Here is an 18875-nt window from a genome sequence, read left to right as displayed (position 1 = left end):
TCCAGGTAATGTTCCCCCTCCCTGATGTGCCGCAGTGTGTGCAGCTCGGTCTCCAGCTCATCAATTCTGAGCCGAAATTCCTCGAGCAGCCAACACTTGCTGCAGATGTGGTCACTGACGGTCTCAATGGGATCCACCAGTTCCATCATCATACAGCAACAGCACATCACCTGTCCAGCCATATTCAACTCGTTAATTAATTTAAATATTTTTTAAAATAACATTTTTATATAACCTCAAGGATAAACCCGAACACCAACAAAAAACACAGCCCTCTCTCGCCACTCACCCAAATTCAGTCACTCACCTAAACTCAGATGCACTCTGTTCTAATCAGCACTCAGTCACTCACCTAAACTCAGATGCACTCTGTTCCAATCAGCACTCCGTGACTAAAGGCACTCCTGCCACACCTTTTGTGCACTCACCTCTCCCAGCACTGTGCCGGCTCTCTCCGGCGCTGTTTTCGCTGTCCCGGCTCTCTGCTCCTCGCTGTCCCGGCTCTCTCTGCTCCCGCGCTGTTTTCGCTGTCCCGGCTCTCTCCTCCCGCGCTGTTTTCGCTGTCCCCGGCTCTCTCCTCCCGCGCTTTTTAAATCTCCCGGCTCTCTCCTCCAGCGCTGTTTTCGCTGTCCCGGCTCTCTCCTCCCGCGCTTTTAAAATCTCCCGGCTCGCTCCTCCGGCGCTGTTTTCCCTGTCCCGGCTCTCTCTGCTCCCGCGCTGTTTTCGCTGTCCTGGCTCTCTCCTCCCGCGCTTTTTAAATCTCCCGGCTCTCTCCTCCGGCGCTGTTTTCGCTGAGCAGTCTCCTGAGAGTCCTTCAAAGCTAACCGCTTGAATTCAGATAGATGTTTCTCCTAATTGAGCAGTTGCTGATGTTAGATGGCAGAGATTCAAATAAGACAAATTGTTTGCTGAGTGTAATGAAGATGGGAACATATTGTATTTTATGTATTTTGTGCAGTAAGGGTTAAAAGCACGTGTTAGTGCGTGTATGAATGCTGCAGCAGTGTTTTTTTTAAAAGTCCTGATTTACAAGACAGCTAGACTTTTTTGGAGTCAGAGGTGCAATTAAAGAATCGTAAAAGCTTGAGCTAATGGATTTTTGTGTAGATTAAGAGGGTTCCCTGAGGAATAGATAGTTGAAGACATTGTGTTTCAGCTTGGTACAGTGATGTAACTCATGGAAGGAGCTAGAAAAGGAGGGAGTGCAGTTGGGAGATGGAAGTCAAACATGAATACAGTTTCTGAAGACTTCAGCTAGAGACCCTGTATTGTTCTGACAGGCTCGGGTCTCTTTCTTTAAAGCAGTATCAAAATATCTCTCTTGTTCACAGTGGAATTTTAAGACATCTCTGTATAGCAAGTATTCCTGCATCTGCTAACTATTTAAAAGTGGATTGGGACCTGAGATGGTTCTGTTTGAGTAGAAGTAAAGATGGCAGTTAAGGGTTATTGTGTCACTATTGATTATCATTGTTTAAGGGGTATTTGTAAGCTATTTTCTGTGTAATGGTAAAGATATTTTAATATTGTGTGAGTAATAAAGTTTGTTTTAATATACATAGCCCTATTTTGCACGAAATCACTCCTGGAGTGAGTTATCCTTTCCTCGGTCTTACAAAATTAAAATAAAATATTGGGGTTTCTGTCCAGTATCCTAGGATCATAATATGGGTGTGAAGTACTTTTCATTCTTTTGATGGAAGCCTTTACTCTCTCCTTTGCGGAAGAATCAGCATGTATTTTGTTGTGCAAGAAAAAGCAAAATTCTAACGAAAATAACTATCTGGTTGATTCCTTAGAAGTAGTGTTCATGTTCTTAATGCCCTGGCTCAACCCAACACTTCAGTGTGTTACAGAGTGTCATTCTGCGTACAGAGTGTTCTTCTCATGTTTCTCCTATGTAGTTGTTTTACTGCTGTCTGTTAAGGACTCTGAGCATGTGCAGGCTTTGGGGGGGCTTTTCAATCTACGAGAAGGTGACCTGTAAGCAAGATCTGTTTTAATAGTGCTCCTGTTTTCATAGGTATGACTGTTATTACTGTTCTGCCGTGTTCCTGTTTTGTTAAACTTCATTATTTATTTATATAAAGAAAGTCCATCTTTTAAACAACGCATTCAGCTACCTGCTTTGTGGTCTCAAGCTACCACATTTTTTAGGCGACAAGGAGAAAAGAGCAAGAAAACCGAGTTTTATGATGTTCAGTGTGGCAACACAAGGTTGCTGTCAGTGAGTAGCTAATTTTCATTGGATTGGATTGGATTGGATTGGATTTGTTTATTGTCACGTGTACCGAGGTACAGTGAAAAGTATTTTTCTGCGAGCAGCTCAACAGACCATTAAGTACATGAGAAGAAAAGGGAATAAAAGATTAGAACGAGTATAAGTTAAGTAAAAAGTGGATCTGTTTGGGAGAGCTTGCAGACAGTCGCCTCACTCTGGCGCTATCTTGAGAGAACATTGTGGGTTTACTCAACGGAATTTCAAGGTAGCAGCGTCATGGTGGTGTTCGGGGGGTTGGTGAGTTTAATGAGAGAAGTGAGAACTGGTCTGAATACACAAGAGGTTGCAGCATTTCTTTTTAGCAATTGGAATTGAGGATGAGGCAAAACAACGCTAATTCTCCTGAGTGTGTGTGGGGAGAAGACTAATAAGTTGTTGACGAATCTGACCATGCCAGGCGAGATTTCATTTGCAGATTTAGTTGCTCTGATCCAGATTCACCATAACCCAAAGCGCTCTGTAATTGTTCAAAGATTCAAATTTCGAAGCCATTTTTGAAAATCAGGTCAATTGGTGGCTAACTTTGTGGCAGAATTACGTCTGCTTTCAAAACACTATGATCTTGGAGCAGTTTTCAAAGATGGGCTAGTCTGCAGCATTAAGGAGGACAGCATTCAGCGTCAGTTATTGGGTGAAGCCACAGTGACTTTTAAGAAGGCTCTGGAAATTTTGCAGGGCATGGAAAGTGGGGGGGGCTGCATCAAATGAAGAGAGGTCACAAGCAAAAAGGTGAAAGCAGTGGACTGCTTTCGGTGTGGTGGGCCACACTTGTGAATCATTGCAAATTTATGGTGTAACAAGAAGGGGCATTTAGCAAAGAAATGCAGCGGTGCAAAGAGCAAGGTGAAGGCTAAGAAAGAAAATTCAAATTTGAAGAAGCCTCAATCAGCTCTGCATCATTTAGACAGCTCAGAGCAGCCGGAGGAGCAAGCTTATGGCATGTTTAATGTGAGTGAGGCTTGAGCAGAGCCTATTTTTACTAGTGGCGGTTGATGGTTAGCAAATCATGATGGAGGCGGCCACAGGAGCCTCTGCATCCATGATTAAGAGACTTGCAATTCAATGTCGAACTCTAACCAAGTGCCAACCCTTAGTTCGGAAGAGATTCATCTTCAGCCGTACAGCAGAGATCCCAAACCTTTGCTCGTGGCATTGGAAGTCCTTAATGTGTATAATAGTCAAGAAGCAAGAGAACGCTTCCTTGTGGTCAAAGGGAGGCGGCAAAGTTTGCTAAGGTGTGACTGGCTCAGCAAAATTCTATTGAAGTGGGGTGAGATCAAACACAGCAGGGTGACCTTGGATGTTGTCAAGAAAATCCGGACGTGTTCAAGGATTAGCTGGGTATATTGCGTGGTACTACTTTGGAGTTGTATGTCGAACCTCGGGCTACTCTTCACTTTTTCAAGCCCAGGACAATGCCCAATGCCATATGAAGGAAAGTGGAGAAGGAGTTGGAACGGCTGCAAAGGCTTGGATGTGAAAGCGCTGCTGTAATCCGCGAGTCCATTTTGATCCAGACAGGGAATTTATCCTTTCGTGCGATGCCCCGCCCTACGGTGTGCGGGTGGTACTTTCTCATTCATGGAGGACAGTCCAAAAAGTCCATCGATTTTGCCTCTAGGAAGCTGGCAAAGGCTGAAGAGAGATATTTATAGTTGGACAAAGAGTATTTTCGTTTTAGCAGTGAAAAGTTTCCATCAGTACTTCTAGTCATTCATTCACCATATGAACCGACCACACGCTGTTGATGAATCTTTTCAATGAGTCAAATTGTATTCCTCCCATGGCCTCAGCAATAATACAGCGCGGGATACTTACATCAGTGCAATATTGTGTACACGGGAAGACGCCACGCATGCGGACGGGTTGTGTAGTCTTCCTTTACCGGATTTGCCATCCAACGTATTGTGTCCTCCCGAGACAATTTTCTTACTCAAATGACATACACATTCTCCAGTAAATGCAAAGTAGATTAATCAGTGGATGGACAGAGATCTTATTCTGTCGCAAGTTAAACGATTTCTGATGCAAGGGTGGCAAGCTATCATAGAAGATGATGAGTTCGCTCCCGGTAGTGGCCATGACCTGCTAGGTCACGTGAACGGCAGCTCCCGCCGGCATCGGTGTTTCGGGCCGCTAAAAGGAGCGGCGGCAGCAGTTAACAGGAGGGACAGCCCCCCCCCCCCCCCCCCCCCCCAAGCTGGTGCATGGAGAGGACCAGGAGCGGAGCCGGCAGACGCGCAAACCCGGGGAAGAAGGTCCGGGAGGACAAAATGGCGGCCGGAGAGGATCGGGAGGTGTGGGCCGGAGAACAGCAGGAGCTCCTTAAAATCTGCTTCATGGAGCTGCAAACGGAGATGCTGGCCTCTATGGAGAGAATTGTGGTGACCCAGAAGGCGCAGCAGAAGGAGATCAAGGAGGTGAGGAGGAAGGTGGCGGAGAACGAGGACGCGATCCTGGGCCTGGCGGTGAAAGTCGAGGCGCTCCATAAGAGCTGGCAGGAGAGGCTGGATGACCTTGAATGCAGGTCTCGGAGCCACAATCTGCGGATCCTGGGCCTTCCTGAAGGAGCGGAGGGGGTGGACGTGAGCCCGTACGTGGCCACAATGTTGGGGACGCTGATGGGCGCAGCGGCCTTCCCGCGGCCCTTGGAGCTGGATGGGGCGCACAGGGTGCTCACCAGAAAGCCGAGGGTAAACGAGCCACCGAGGGCGATGGTGATACTGTTTCAGGGCTTGGCAGACTAGGAGCGAGTCCTGTGGTGAGCGGAGCAGTAAGTGGGAGAATGGCGAGATCCGAATTTACCAGGACCTGGGAGCTGAGCTGGCGAGGAGGCGTGCAGGTTTTAAAAGGGAGAAGGCGGTCCTCCACGGTAAAGGGGTGAAGTTTGGGCTCCTGCACCCGGCGAGACTGTGGGTAACATACCAGGACAGGCACCACTATTTTGATACCCCAGGCGAGGCGTGGTCGTTCATCAGGCAGGAGAAACTGGACCTGAACTAAGGGACTGTTGTATGGGGGTGAAATGTGCGGGTGGGGAGGGACCGAGGGGAGGACGGCGGGATAGTGGAGAGGAGCCTTTGGTACTTGGGGATACAAATGGCCAGGAACTGGGATGCCCTGCACAGGCTCAATTTAACCCGGCTAGTGGAGCAAATGGAGGGAGAGTTTAAAAGGTGGGATATGCTCCCGCTTTCCCTGGCGGAACGGGTGCAGACTGTGAAGATGACGGTTCTCCCCAGGTTCCTCTTCGTATTTCAGTGCCTCCCCATTTTCATCCCCAACTCCTTCTTTAAGCGGTTGAATAGGATTGTGACGGGATTTGTGTGGGCGAATAAAACCCCGCGAGTCAAAAGGGTATTCTTGGAGCGTGGGGGGGGGGGGCTGGCTCTGCTGAACTTCTGCAGTTATTACTGGGCGGCCAATGTGGCCATGATCAGCAAATTGATGATGGAGGTGGGGGTGGTTGGAGGCGGCGTCATGTAGAGGCACCGGTCTAGGGGCACTTGTTACGGCTCCGCTGCCGTTCTCGCCGGCACGATACACCACTAGCCCAGTGGTGACGGCACTGAGGATCTGGGGGCAGTGGAGGAGACACAGGGGAGAGGAGGGGACCTCGGTGTGGACCCCGATATGGAATAACCACAGATTTGCTCCGGGTAGGTTGGATGGCGATACCAAGGCAGGTATTAGGAGGATGGGGGACCTGTTTATAGACGGGACTTTCCCTAGCATGCAGGCACTGGGGGAGAAGTTCGGCCTACCCCCGGGGAATGCGTTCAGGTACCTCCAGGTTCGAGACTTTCTTAGAAAGCAGGTGGGGACATTTCCACTGCTGCCCCCGCGTAGGATCCAGGACAGGGTGGTGTCTGGCATCTGGGTAGGGGAGAGGAAGGTGTTGGACATATATCAGGAGGTGGAGGAAGCCTCAGTGGAGGAGTTGAAGGGCAAGTGGGAGGAGGAGCTGGTTGAGGGCCTGTGGGCCGACGCCCTGGGCAGGGTGAGCTCCTCCTCATCATGTGCCAGGCTCGGGTTAATCCAGTTTAAGGTGGTGCATCGGGCGCATATAGTGGCAGCAAGAATGAGTAAGTTTTTTGGGCTGGAGGACAGGTGCCTGAGATGTGCAGGGAGTCCGGCGAACCATGCCCATATGTTTTGGGCATGCCCGGTGCTTAAAGAATTCTGGCAGGGGACTTCCGGGTGCGGCTATGCAGAGCTAGGTCGCATATTCGGCAGCTCCTGCTTGGAACGGACTTTTGGGCTCTTTTACAGGGCCCCCACGGCATTTGTTTGACATTTCCCGGTGTGGGAAGAAGGCTGCAATATTCCCCCGACAGTGTCCCCCAGGAAGGGTATGTCTCTTGGTTGCCAGACACACGCAGAAACAGTAAAAGATTTGGCTGCAACTGCAGGATAAACAGGGCCTCTTCCAGCATGCAGGCGGGGGAAGGGCAAGCTTAAAGCTGCAAGCTGACCTGAGGGCCTGTATCAAAAGTGAATTCTAGCAGCAGAGGGAACAACTGTGAAAAGACCTCATCAAGGCCACTGAAGGGACTTCCGGTTGCGGTGATGCCTAGCTAGCCGCACGCTTCGGCAGCTCCAGCTCCGACGGACCTTCGGGCTCTTTTAAGAGCCCCAACGGGGAATTTTTCGACGACGCAACCCGGTGTGGGGCGTGTGAGAAGGGAGTCCCCCCCAAACGAAGAAGGAAAAAACCGGCGGCTGCAGCGCGAGGAATCGTCGACCAAAGGGTCAGAAAGAGAGAAGTACAAGATGGCGGCGGAGAAAGCGCAGGCGACATGGGGGCCTGAGCATGAAATTGTGAGACGGTGCGTGGAGCTGCTGAAGAGGGAGGTGCTGACCCCGTTGCTACAGGCAATTGAGGGGCTCAAGGAGACATTAAAGACCCAGGAGACAGAGCTCCGTGTGGTGGAGCAGAAGGTGACAGATATTGAGGACGAGATCCTGGGCCTGGCGGTTAAGACACAGACGCACGAGGCACTTCATAAAAAGTGTACTGAAAGGATCGAAGCCCTAGAAAATGGAGCGCGAAGGAAGAACCTTCGGATACTGGGTCTCCCTGAGGGTGTGGAAGGAGTGGACTGTGGAGCGTACGCAAGTACGATGCTGAGCTCACTGATGGGTGCTGAGGCCCCTACGGGCCCCTTGGAGGTGGAGTGGGCAAATCGGATTCCGGCGAGAAGACCAAAAGCGGGAGAACCACCCAGGGCGATAATCGTGCGATTTTACCGCCTTAAGGATAGAGAAGAGGTCCTGAGATGGGCTAAAAAGGTGCGGAGTAGCAGATGGGAGAATGCAGTGGTACGGGTATACCAGGATTGGAGTGCGGAGGTGGCGAGAAGGAGGGCGAGCTTCAACCGAGCCAAAGAGGTGTTGCATAAAAGGAAGGTGAAGTTCGGGATGCTGCAGCCGGCAAGACTATGGGTCACGTATCAGGAGAGACACCATTATTTCGAGACGGCGGAGGAAGCATGGACCTTCATCAAAGAAGAGAAATTGGATCGGAACTGAGGGACTGATGCTGCAGGAAATGTTATTGTTAATGTTACGGTGGAAGTTAATTGAGAAGTAAACAGGGAAGGGGGGAGACATTGGGGAAATGTGGGCGCCGGTGAGGGGGGAAAGACGGGACATAGTTGGAGAATGGGGAAGGGGAGGGGGAGGGGAAAGGGAGCTGCGCCATAAGAGGCGGGTCAGGTAAAGGGATGTTCCTGCACCAGAAAGAATAAGGCGGGAAGACAGGCGCAAGGCGGATGGGAGTTCCCCACATGGGGGGGGTCGAGGAGTGAGCAGGAGTAGCTGGGGTGAGTTGAAGTCAGCTGTCTTACGGAAGTAACATGGGGGGAGCAATCATGCTAGAAAGAGATCTAGCGGGGAGGGGGGGAGGGAGGGGAGGGGGGGGGGGACGGGGGACAACTGGGTTGCTGCTGCGGAAATCCAAAAGGAAATGGCTAAAGAGTGGGTGGGCGGGGATGGTGTGCGACGCTGGGGGAGCGAGCGGGAGCGCGGAGGCGGGATATGGGACTGGCCTAGAGAAGGTAATGGCTAGTCGACACGGGAGGGGGGCAGGTAGCCCCCTAGTGAGGCTGATCACGTGGAACGTGAGAGGCCTGAACGGACCGATAAAAAGGGCCAGAGTGCTCGCGCATTTGAAAGGACTAAGGGCAGACGTGGTTATGCTCCAAGAGACGCACCTAAAGGTGGCGGACCAAGTTAGGCTAAGGAAAGGATGGGTGGGACAGGTGTTCCACTCAGGACTGGACGCAAAGAATAGAGGGGTGGCCATTTTGGTGGGGAAACGGGTCGCATTTGAAGCAAAGAACATCGTAGCAGATAGCGGAGGTAGATATGTAATGGTGAGTGGCAGGCTGGAGGGAATGGAGGTCGTGTTGGTTAACGTGTATGCCCAAAACTGGGACGATGCGGGATTTATGAGACAGATGCTGGGGCGTATACCGGACCTGGAGGTAGGAAACTTGATTTTAGGAGGGGACTTTAATACGGTGCTGGACCCGGGGCTAGATAGATCCAGCTCAAGGACCGGAAGAAGGCCGGCAGCGGCCAAGGTACTTAAGGGGTTTATGGACCAAATGGGGGGAGTGGATCCATGGCGATTTCTTAGACCTAGGGCTAGGGAGTTTTCCTTCTTCTCCCATGTCCATAAAGTGTACTCCCGGATAGATTTTTTTGTTTTGGGAAGGTCGTTGATCTCTAGGGTGGAAGAAGCTGAGTACTCAGCCATAGCGGTTTCGGATCATGCCCCACATTGGGTGGACCTGGAATTAGGAGAGGAAAGGGAGCAGAGAACACTCTGGCGATTAGATGTGGGACTGATGGCGGATGAGGGAGTGTGTGCAAGAGTGCGGGGGTGTATTGAGAGATATCTGGAGGTCAATGACGACGGCGAGGTCCCTGTGGGAGTGGTATGGGAAGCACTAAAAGCGGTGGTCAGAGGAGAGCTGATCTCCATTGGGGCCCACAAAAGGAAAACAGAGGCCAAGGAAAGGGAAAGATTACTGGGGGAGATTTTAAGGGTGGATAGGGAATTTGCAGAGACCCCGGAGGAGGAATTGTACAGGGAGAGGAGACGACTCCAGACGGAATTTGACCTTCTGACCACCAGAAAGGCGGAGGTACTGTGGAGGAAGGCACAGGGGAGGAGGTATGAATATGGGGAAAAGGCGAGTCGCCTGTTGGCTCATCAATTGCGAAAGAGGGCAGCAGCGAGGGAGATAGGAGGAATTAGAGACGAAAGGGGAGACACGGTGCGAAGGGCAGGAAAGATAAATGAGGTGTTCAAGACCTTCTATGAGGAACTGTATAGGTCTCAACCCCCAGAGGGAGAGGAGGGGATGCGGCAGTTCCTGGACCAATTGAGGTTCCCGAAAGTGGAGGAGCGGGGGGTGGTAGGCCTGGGGGCACCGATTGGGGTGGACGAGGTTATTAAGGGACTGGGAAGCATGCAAGCAGGGAAGGCCCCAGGACCAGACGGGTTCCCGGTGGAGTATTACAGAAAATATGTGGACTTGTTGGCCCCGTTGATGGTGAGGACGTTCAATGAGGCCAGGAAAGGGGGGACTCTACCCCCGACGATGTCGGAGGCGACGATATCGTTAATTTTGAAGAGGGATAAAGATCCGTTGCAGTGCGGGTCCTATAGACCCATTTCATTGTTGAACGTGGACGCCAAATTGTTGGCAAAGGTGCTGGCATCGAGGATAGAGGACTGTGTCCCGGGGGTGGTGCACGAAGACCAGACAGGGTTCGTATAAGGGAGACAACTGAATGTTAATGTGCGACGACTACTAGGGGTGATAATGATGCCCCCAGTGGAGGGGGAGGCAGAGATAGTGGCGGCAATGGACGCAGAGAAGGCATTTGATAGGGTGGAGTGGGAGTATTTATGGGAAGTGTTAAGGAGGTTTGGGTTTGGGAACGGGTTTATTAGCTGGGTTAGACTTCTTTATGGGGCTCCAACGGCAAGCGTAGTTACAGGTCGACATAGATCGGAGTATTTCCGACTATATAGGAGAACAAGACAGGGCTGCCGGCTGTCTCCATTGTTGTTCGCGTTGGCAATTGAACCTCTGGCCATGGCGTTGAGAGACTCCAGGAAATGGAGAGGGGTGATTAGAGGGGGAGAAGAACACCGAGTCTCGTTATTTGCGGATGACCTATTGTTATACGTGTCGGACCCAGCGGGGGGAATGATAGAGGTTATGCGAATTTTGAGGGGGTTCGGGGATTTCTCGGGGTATAGGCTAAACATGGGGAAGAGTGAATTATTTGTGATACATCCAGGGGACCAGAGTAGAGAGATAGAAGGCTTGCCTCTAAGGAAAGTGGAAAGAAACTTCCGATACCTGGGGATTCAGATCGCTAGGAGCTGGGGAACCTTGCACAGACTTAATCTGACACGGTTGGTAGAACAAATGGAGGAGGACTTCAAGAGGTGGGACATGCAGCCTCTATCGCTGGCGGGCAGGGTGCAAGCAATTAAGATGATGGTCCTCCCGAGGTTCTTATTTGTATTTCAATGTCTCCCTATACTAATCACTAAGACCTTTTTTAATAAAATAGACAGGAGCATCACGAGCTTCGTGTGGGCAGGGAAAGTTCCGAGAGTAAGGAGGGGGTTCCTTCAGCGTAGTAGGGACAGAGGAGGATTGGCACTACCGAACTTGGGCGATTACTATTGGGCCGCCAATGTGGCAATGATACGTAAATGGATGATGGAGGGTGAGGGAGCGGCGTGGGAAAGACTGGAGAGAAAGTCCTGTAAAGGGACGAGTTTAGAGGCGCTGGTGACGGCGCCGCTACCGATCTCACCTAAAAAGTTTACCACGAACCCGGTGGTGGCGGCAACATTGAATATCTGGGGACAGTGGAGGCGACAGAGAGGGGTGCGGGGAGCCCTGGTGGGGTCCCCAATCAGGAACAACCATAGGTTCGCCCCAGGTAGAATGGATGGAGGATTTCAGAGCTGGTTCCAGTTGGGAATTAGGAGGGTGGGAGATTTATTTATAGATGGGACTTTTGCGAGCTTGGGAGCATTGGAGGAAAAGTATAAGTTGCCCCGGGGAAATTTCTTGAGATATATGCAGGTGAGGGCATTTACTAGACAACAGGTGAGGGAATTTCCGTTGCTCCCGACACAGGGGATACCGGACAGGGTGCTTTCAGGGGTGTGGGTCGGAGAGGGCAAGGTGTCAGAGATTTACCGAGAGATGAGGGAAGAGGGAGAGGAGTTGGTGGGCGAACTAAAAGGAAAGTGGGAAGAAGAACTAGGGGAGGAGATAGAGGAGGGTATGTGGGCTGATGCCCTAAGCAGGGTAAATTCCTCTTCCTCATGCGCCAGGCTTAGCCTGATTCAATTTAAGGTGCTACATAGAGCACACATAACGGGAGCAAGATTGAGCAGGTTCTTTGGAGTGGAGGACAAATGTGGGAGGTGTGGCGGGAGCCCGGCAAACCACGCACATATGTTTTGGGCATGCCCGGCACTGGAAGGGTATTGGAAGGGAGTGACGGGAGTGATTTCGCGGGTGGTGAAGGCCCGGGTCAAACCAGGCTGGGGGTTAGCTCTATTTGGAGTTGCGGAAGAGCCGGGAGTGCAGGAGGCGAAAGAGGCCGACGTTGTGGCCTTTGCGTCCCTAGTAGCCCGGCGCAGGATCCTACTCATGTGGAAGGAGGCGAAACCCCCCGGACTGGAGGCCTGGGTAAATGATATGGCGGGGTTCATTAAACTGGAGCAGATAAAGTTTGCCCTGAGAGGATCGGCTCAAGGGTTCACCAGGCGGTGGCAGCCATTTCTCGACTACCTAGGGGAACGTTAGAGGGAAGACAGATGACCAGCAGCAGCAACCCAGGGGGGGGGGGGGGGGGGGGTTTAGTTTAGGTCAAAGATAAAGGGGTTTTGTTACTTGTGTATTGTTTAAAATTTCTGTATTGTTATTGTTGCGTTTGCTTTGTGAGAGGGGAAAAATTGTTGTTTGGGAAAAAATTTTCAATAAAACATTTATATAAAAAAAAAAGAATTCAGTCAGGGGCTTGCGAGGGTGATGTCTAGGATTTTGGACACTCGGGTGAAGTCGAGTCCATCAATAGCGATATTTGGGGCGTCGGAGGATCCAGAAGTGTAGGATGCGAAAGAGGTCGAGGTGTTGGCCTTTGCCTCCCTGGTAGCCCGGAGACGGATCTTGTTAGTGTGGAGGGACTCTAGAACCCCGGGTGTGGAGACCTGGGTTAGCGATATGGTGGGATTCCTCAGCCTGGAGCGAATAAAGTTTGCCTTGAGAGGGTCCTTGATGGCGTTCTCCCGGCGGTGGCAACCTTTCCTTGACTTTCTGGGGGAGCAGTAAGTGTCAGCAGCAGCAGCATCCTGGGGGGGAGGGGGGGGCGGGGGGTACTGTTGATATAATGTGAGTTGGGCATGGAGACAAAACCACCTTGTTCTGTTTTTTAAAAATAAATTCTGTTGTGTAAGTAGTTTCACTGTAAGCTTTGGGATATGTTTATTGTTATTTTTTATTACTATCTGTATTTCTATTTTTGTTATGTAAAAGCGCTCATTGGAAAAACTTTAATAAAATTTTTTTTTTAAAAAGATGATGAGTTCAAACCTTAGGTGAAATGCAGTGGTGAGTTACCTGTGCAGGATGGATGCATACTGGCATACTGTGTGGGGGTCAAGAATGGTCATTCTGCCCCCTGACTGTTCGCAAGTCATGGATGAAATTCATGAAGCTCATCCAGATGCCTCTCGAATGAAAAGTCTAGCCAGGTTGTATGTTTGGTGGCCTAACTTGAATGAAATGAAATGAAAATCGCTTATTGCCACAAGTAGGCTTCAAATGAAGTTGCTGTGAAAAGCCCCTAGTCGCCACATTCTGGCACCTGCTCGGGGAGGCTAGTACGGGAATTGAACCATGCTGCTGGCCTGCCTTGGTCTGCTTTCAAAGCCAGCGATTTAGCCCTGTGCTAAACCAGCCCCTTGGATCTGGATTTGGAGAACAAGGTGATAAACCAGAAGATTGTGCCACCAGCACCACTTCCTCCTTGGGCAATAGCCTGATAGGCCATAGTCCAGACTGCATGTGGATTTTGCAGGACCTTTCATGAGCCACATATTTTTGGCTGTTGTAGATGCGCATTCAAAAGGTTTGGAAGCACGTATCATGAGTATTATTACAGCTTCTGTGACAATTTTAAAAGTGCATCAAATTTTTGCAACTCATGGTCTATCAGATTTGCTTGTTTCGGATAACGGCACTTTGTTTACAAGTGAATTATTTCAAGATTTCATACAAAAGAATGGTATGCACCTTGTGCGTACTGTGCCATTTCATCCAGCTTTGAATGGTTTGGTAGAGCAAGCTGTTCAAACTCTGAGGGAGGAATTGAAGAGAATGGTAGGTGATATTTTGAGTGCAAAACACTCCGAATTTTAATTCCAGTATCATATCACGCCACTATCTACAACTGGACTCTCTCCAGTTGAATTGCTGTTAGATAGAAGGCTGAAGTCTCACCTGGATCTGCTTCATCCTGATCTCAGAGCAAAAGTGAGCAGCAGACAAGAGAAGCAATGGAGGGACATGACTACCACGCCAAAGAGAGTCAGTTCTAACCTGATGATCTGGTTTACATTAGGTATTGTGAATAATTTTAAACCAAAGTCATCCAGTATCTTGGGTTATGAAACTGCAACATGGAAGAGTTGTTCGCAGACACCAAGATGGTATTCGTTTATGTTATAACTTTTCAGAGTCAGCAACCGTAAAAGATAACATGGCAGAAGGTAATACTGCTGTGAGCGTTCACCTAGAAGTGGTTCCTGTGTTTCCAGGTTTGCCAGTTGATTCTGCTCAGGGAGTGGAAGAGGAACATTCATATTCATATTCTTCAGCTACCTCTTCACCTACAATTCCAGATCAACCATTAAAAGATTCAACAATGGTATTGCGTAGGTCACAATGCAATCACAAAGTTCCTGTCAGACTTTCTTATAGATAAGACATTACGTTAGGGGCAGCATGGTGACACAGTGGTTAGCACAGCTGCCTCACGGCACCAAGGTCCCAGGTTTGATCCTGACTCTGGGTCACTGGCGTGTGGAGTTTGCACATTTTCCCTGTGTTTGTGTGGGTTTCGCCCCCACAACCCAAAGATGTGCAGAGTAGGTGGATTGGCCACGCTAAATTGCCCCTTAATTGGAAAAAATGAATTGGGTACTCTAAATTTATTTTTTAAAAAGAAGGGAAAAAAAGGACATCACTTTAGTTGTATTTCTGTCTTGATGGGGGTTTGAAATTTAAGAGGCAAGAAGTATTAGTGTCATTAAAAAAAAAAAAATATTTTTATTGGCATTTTCAAAATTGCTGTTTGTTTTCATTTATTGTACAGTCACAAAGGTTCCTTCGGTTTCTCTATTTACAGTCTGTTGCTGTCTGGCTGGCTCAGCCTACAATGCTCCCTATCTCCCCCCCCCCCTCCAGCTCCTCTCGTCTTGACCCGCCCCCTTCCTCTCTTTTTCACTGCTGTTCCCCATTTTATCTTGCTGGGTTTTGCTACCTCGCCTTGCCCCCCTGCGTCACTCCCCAGTCCTCCCTCACTTTCCTCTTTCTATCTTGTCCTGGCTATTTTCCCCTGCCTACTCACTATTTATTTATTAATGTGTTGGCCACAAACGGGTCTCGGAACAGTCTGGCAGGAAACTGGGCAGCACGGTAGCATTGTGGATAGCACAATTGCTTCACAGCTCCAGGGTCCCAGGTTCAATTCCAGCTTGGGTCACTGTCTGTGCGGAGTCTGCACATCCTCCCCGTGTGTGCGTGGGTTTCCTCCGGGTGCTCCGGTTTCCTCCCACAGTCCAAAGATGTTCAGGTTAGGTGGATTGGCCATGATAAATTGCCCTTAGTGTCCAAAATTGCCCTTAGTTTTCGGTGGGGTTACTGGGTTAAGGGGATAGGGTGGAGGTGTTGACCTTGGGTAGGGTGCTCTTTCCAAGAGCCGGTGCAGACTCGATGGGCCGAATGGCCTCCTTCTGCACTGTAAATTCTATGGTGAATGGCTCCCATGTTTTGTGGAAGCCCTCTTTCGACCCACAGATGGTGAATTTGATTTTCTCCATTTGGAGAAATTCTGATAGGTCGGGCAGCATGTCTGCAGCTTTAGGTGGTGCTGCTGATCGCCAACCAAACAGGATTCTACGGCGGGCGATCAGGGAGGCAAAGGCAAGGGCGCCCGCCCTCCTCCCCATGAAGAGATCTGGCTGGTCTGATACCCCGAAGATCGCCAGTTTCGGGCATGGCTCCACCCTCATCACCACCACTTTGGACATTGCCTCGAAGAAGGCTGTCCAGTATCCAGCAAGTCTGGGGCAAGACCAAAACATGTGGGACTGGCTGGCCGGGCCTCCTTGGCACCGTTCGCATTTATCCTCCACCTCTGGGAAGAACTTGCTCATTCAGGTCAAGTGGGCTCTATGTGCCACTTTTAGCTGCGTTAGGTTGAGCCACGCGCATGTGGAGATAGAGTTTGCCCTGTGCAGTGCTTTGCTCCAGAATCCCCACCCTATTTCGAATCCCAAGTCTTCCTCCCATTTCCTCCTTGTGTCCAGTTCGGTGTCGTCCCTCTCTAGCAGTTGTTCGTACATGTCACTGCAGTTCCCTCTGCCTAGGATGTCTGCGTCCAGTAGGTCTTCTAATAGTGTCTGTCATGGTGGTCACGGATATGTCCTTGTCTCCTTCCGTAGGAAGTTTTAAAGCTGCAGGTATCTGAGTTTGTTGCCTTTAGTTAGTTGGAATCTCTGCGTCAGTTCTTCCAGTGTGTATTAGTGTCATTTTGAGTAGAGTGTTCTTCTGAGCCTTTCTCTTATTGTATTATTGGCATCTGTTGAGAGTTCTGAGCATGTGCAGACTTTTCAATCTGCAAGAGGGTGACCTGTAAGCAAGACCTGTTCTACTAGCTCTCCTGTTTTCATAATTATTACTATTACTACTGTTCTGCTGAGTTACTGTTTTTGCTAAACGTTGTTATTTATTAACACAAAGAAAGTTCCTTCTTGTAAACAACGCATTCGACTATCTGCTTTGTGGTCTCAAGTTACCACACAATGCCATATTGAAGATGTGAAAATGATCTTTCTTCCATAGGAGCAGTAAAGAAGATCACCACAAAGGATCTAATACCAGTGTTCGGCCATTGGCAAAGGTAAATCAAAGTTTTTTAAATTCCTGCAAATGAATAGTTTCCATAAAAGCAACTCGTGTTTTAATTTTAAAAAGCTTATAAAGCATTAGTTTTTTAAGAATCTGAAAATAACTTGTATTCTTCTCAGTGGTCATCTTGTAACATTTTAGAGGTGTATTTAATGTAACCTGTGAGTTTTCCTTCATGTTTTAATTCTGCTATCAGCCAGGTGTGATATGTGTTGATTAGAAAATGTCTTCAGTAATATGTTGAGGTTTTGCTGCACTTCAGTGGACAGGAAACTTGTCCTCATGAGATATCAAGTATGTCCAAGTAGTATCCTGCTTACCTCTCCTAATCTAACCATGTCATCTTCATTCCATTTGCAGTAATATCTTCCCTGTGATCCCTACTACAATTCATTGCTATCCCTCAGTTCACATTCTCTTCTACAACCATCCCACTCTTGAATTCCCTCTTGAACAAACCAACAGCTGTCGTCTCTACTTCACTTAGAATTCCCTGTAACTGCCTCTTTTAAGAGAATTAACCTCAACTTTCCCACCTTTCACTCATGACTTTTGTGCCCAGTATGCTAAATGGGAAATAACTTAATCCCATTCATCCCACCCTGACATCTGCACACCCTGATACGATAGTCCTTCATCTTCTAACTCCACTTCACAGGAAGGCTATATTTAGCTCTGACTTCTCTGGCGCAACATCAGCATTTTGTAATCTTTGTAAACACTTATGCTCACCCTGTGTTTCTGTCAGCTCACTGTCCATTTTTAAGTACTTTTTTATAACTTAGTTGTGCTAATTCTTTTATTTTTTGAATAACTTGCATAACCATTTTTCTTTCTTCTGTCTCTGGATTTTGTTGGCTGCAAAACTAGCTCTAAAACTGATATTTCAGCTAGCAAATAATTCAGAATCTGGAATCGACATGATCATGTGACTGACAGTCTTTGACACATGAAATAGGAATAACTGCTATATGGCAACCCATAGGATCCAATTGTACTCAATAACCCTTAAATGGCACATTGGGAATTGAGAAAAGAAGACTTCCTGTGGCGGCCATGAGGTGAACAGTCGGACATAAGGTGGCTCCCGCTTGGGGTTCAGTTTTTGACCCTTTTTGCTTGATGGTGTTTGGAGAGCAAATTAGTATAAATTGAAAGCTTTGGTTCCTCCTCCTGCGTGTGATTTCTGGAGGTTATAATACGAGGAACAAATCGAATAAGGGGTCCTCTTCTAACTTGGGAAAGCCTCGTGTTGCAGGAGGGGGGAAAATGGAGGAGGCCCCTGTGTCATTGTTGCCCTTTCAGTGGACAACTGAGACACTGGTAGAATTCCTTGTACAGGAGTTTAAGAAGCACCGACAAATAGTTTCTGCTGACTTGGGGGGGGGGGGGGGGGGTGCAACTTTGGACCAGGTGGAACAACGGCTGGAGGTACAAGGCTCGACGATTCAGAAAGTGGAGGAGACGGTCACAGAGAACAGTGATCGGATTGCCTCTTTGGAGGCAGAGGCGGCGATGTTGCGTGGAGGCAGTAGATTGTGAAGCCCCATGGCTTGGAGAATCGCTCCAGGCCCCAAAATGTGAGGATCATCAGGTTGCTGGAGGGCATAGAAGGTACGAATGCCACGGAATATGTGGCGAAGATGTTTGGGAAGCTGGTTGGGAGGTGGGGGAGGGGGGGTGGTGGTCTTCAAGAACCTTCCCAAAGTGGACCGGGCCCACTGGTCGTTCAGACAAAAGCCAAAGTCTTGGGAGCCACCACAGGCGAGTATGGTTCAACTTCACAGATATTTGGAAAAGGAGAGGATCCTGAGACAGGCGAAGGACACTCGAGAATGTAGATGGAAGAGACATCCCGTCAGAATTTATCAGGACATTGGGTCAGTACTGGCAAAAGGGCTTACACGGTTTAACAAGGCCAAGGCAGCTCTTTACAAGAGAAAGGTGTGTTTTGGAGTGGTGTTTATCGGTGATTATAATATCTGATTACACCCTGCACTATGTGGATTTGTGGTTGGAGACAGGCTGCACTCAGCAGCCCCTGTGGAGGTTGGATATGGCGTTGCTCACAGACGAGGAGTTTTGTGAGAGAATAGCTTCTGCTATTGGAATTTATGTAGATTTTAATACGAATGAAGAGGTCTCGCCTTCACTGTTCTGGGAAGCACTAAAGGCAATCATGAGGGGAGATAATTTCATTTAAAGCTCATAAGAGATAGGTCTGGTAGGGCGGAGGGGCAGTGATTGATGGATTCCATCAATACTCTGCTGTCCCAATGACAGAGCTGTTAGCAGAGAGGGAGATGGAGTTTAAGATGGTGTTGATGGGGAAGACAGTGAGCCAGCTTTCT

The 18875-nt window shown here is 49.1% G+C and overlaps 1 protein-coding gene across 18 annotated transcripts in view; it reads left to right on the top strand.

Moving 5' to 3' along the window:
- The window catches only part of LOC140425085 (uncharacterized), a 243230-nt gene that overhangs the window by 189395 nt on the left and 34960 nt on the right, over positions 1 to 18875 (top strand). For all 18 annotated transcript variants that reach the window (XM_072508976.1, XM_072508973.1, XM_072508975.1 and 15 more), the window contains one exon: positions 16459 to 16516. In XM_072508976.1, the coding sequence (XP_072365077.1) occupies positions 16459 to 16516 (58 nt within the window). The remainder of the gene's footprint in view (positions 1 to 16458; positions 16517 to 18875) is intronic.

Source organism: Scyliorhinus torazame, chromosome 6, assembly GCF_047496885.1.
Source record: "Scyliorhinus torazame isolate Kashiwa2021f chromosome 6, sScyTor2.1, whole genome shotgun sequence".
Lineage (NCBI taxonomy): Eukaryota > Metazoa > Chordata > Chondrichthyes > Carcharhiniformes > Scyliorhinidae > Scyliorhinus > Scyliorhinus torazame.
Note: the sequence above shows the minus strand (reverse complement) of the source record. Positions and strands in the feature narration are given on the sequence as shown.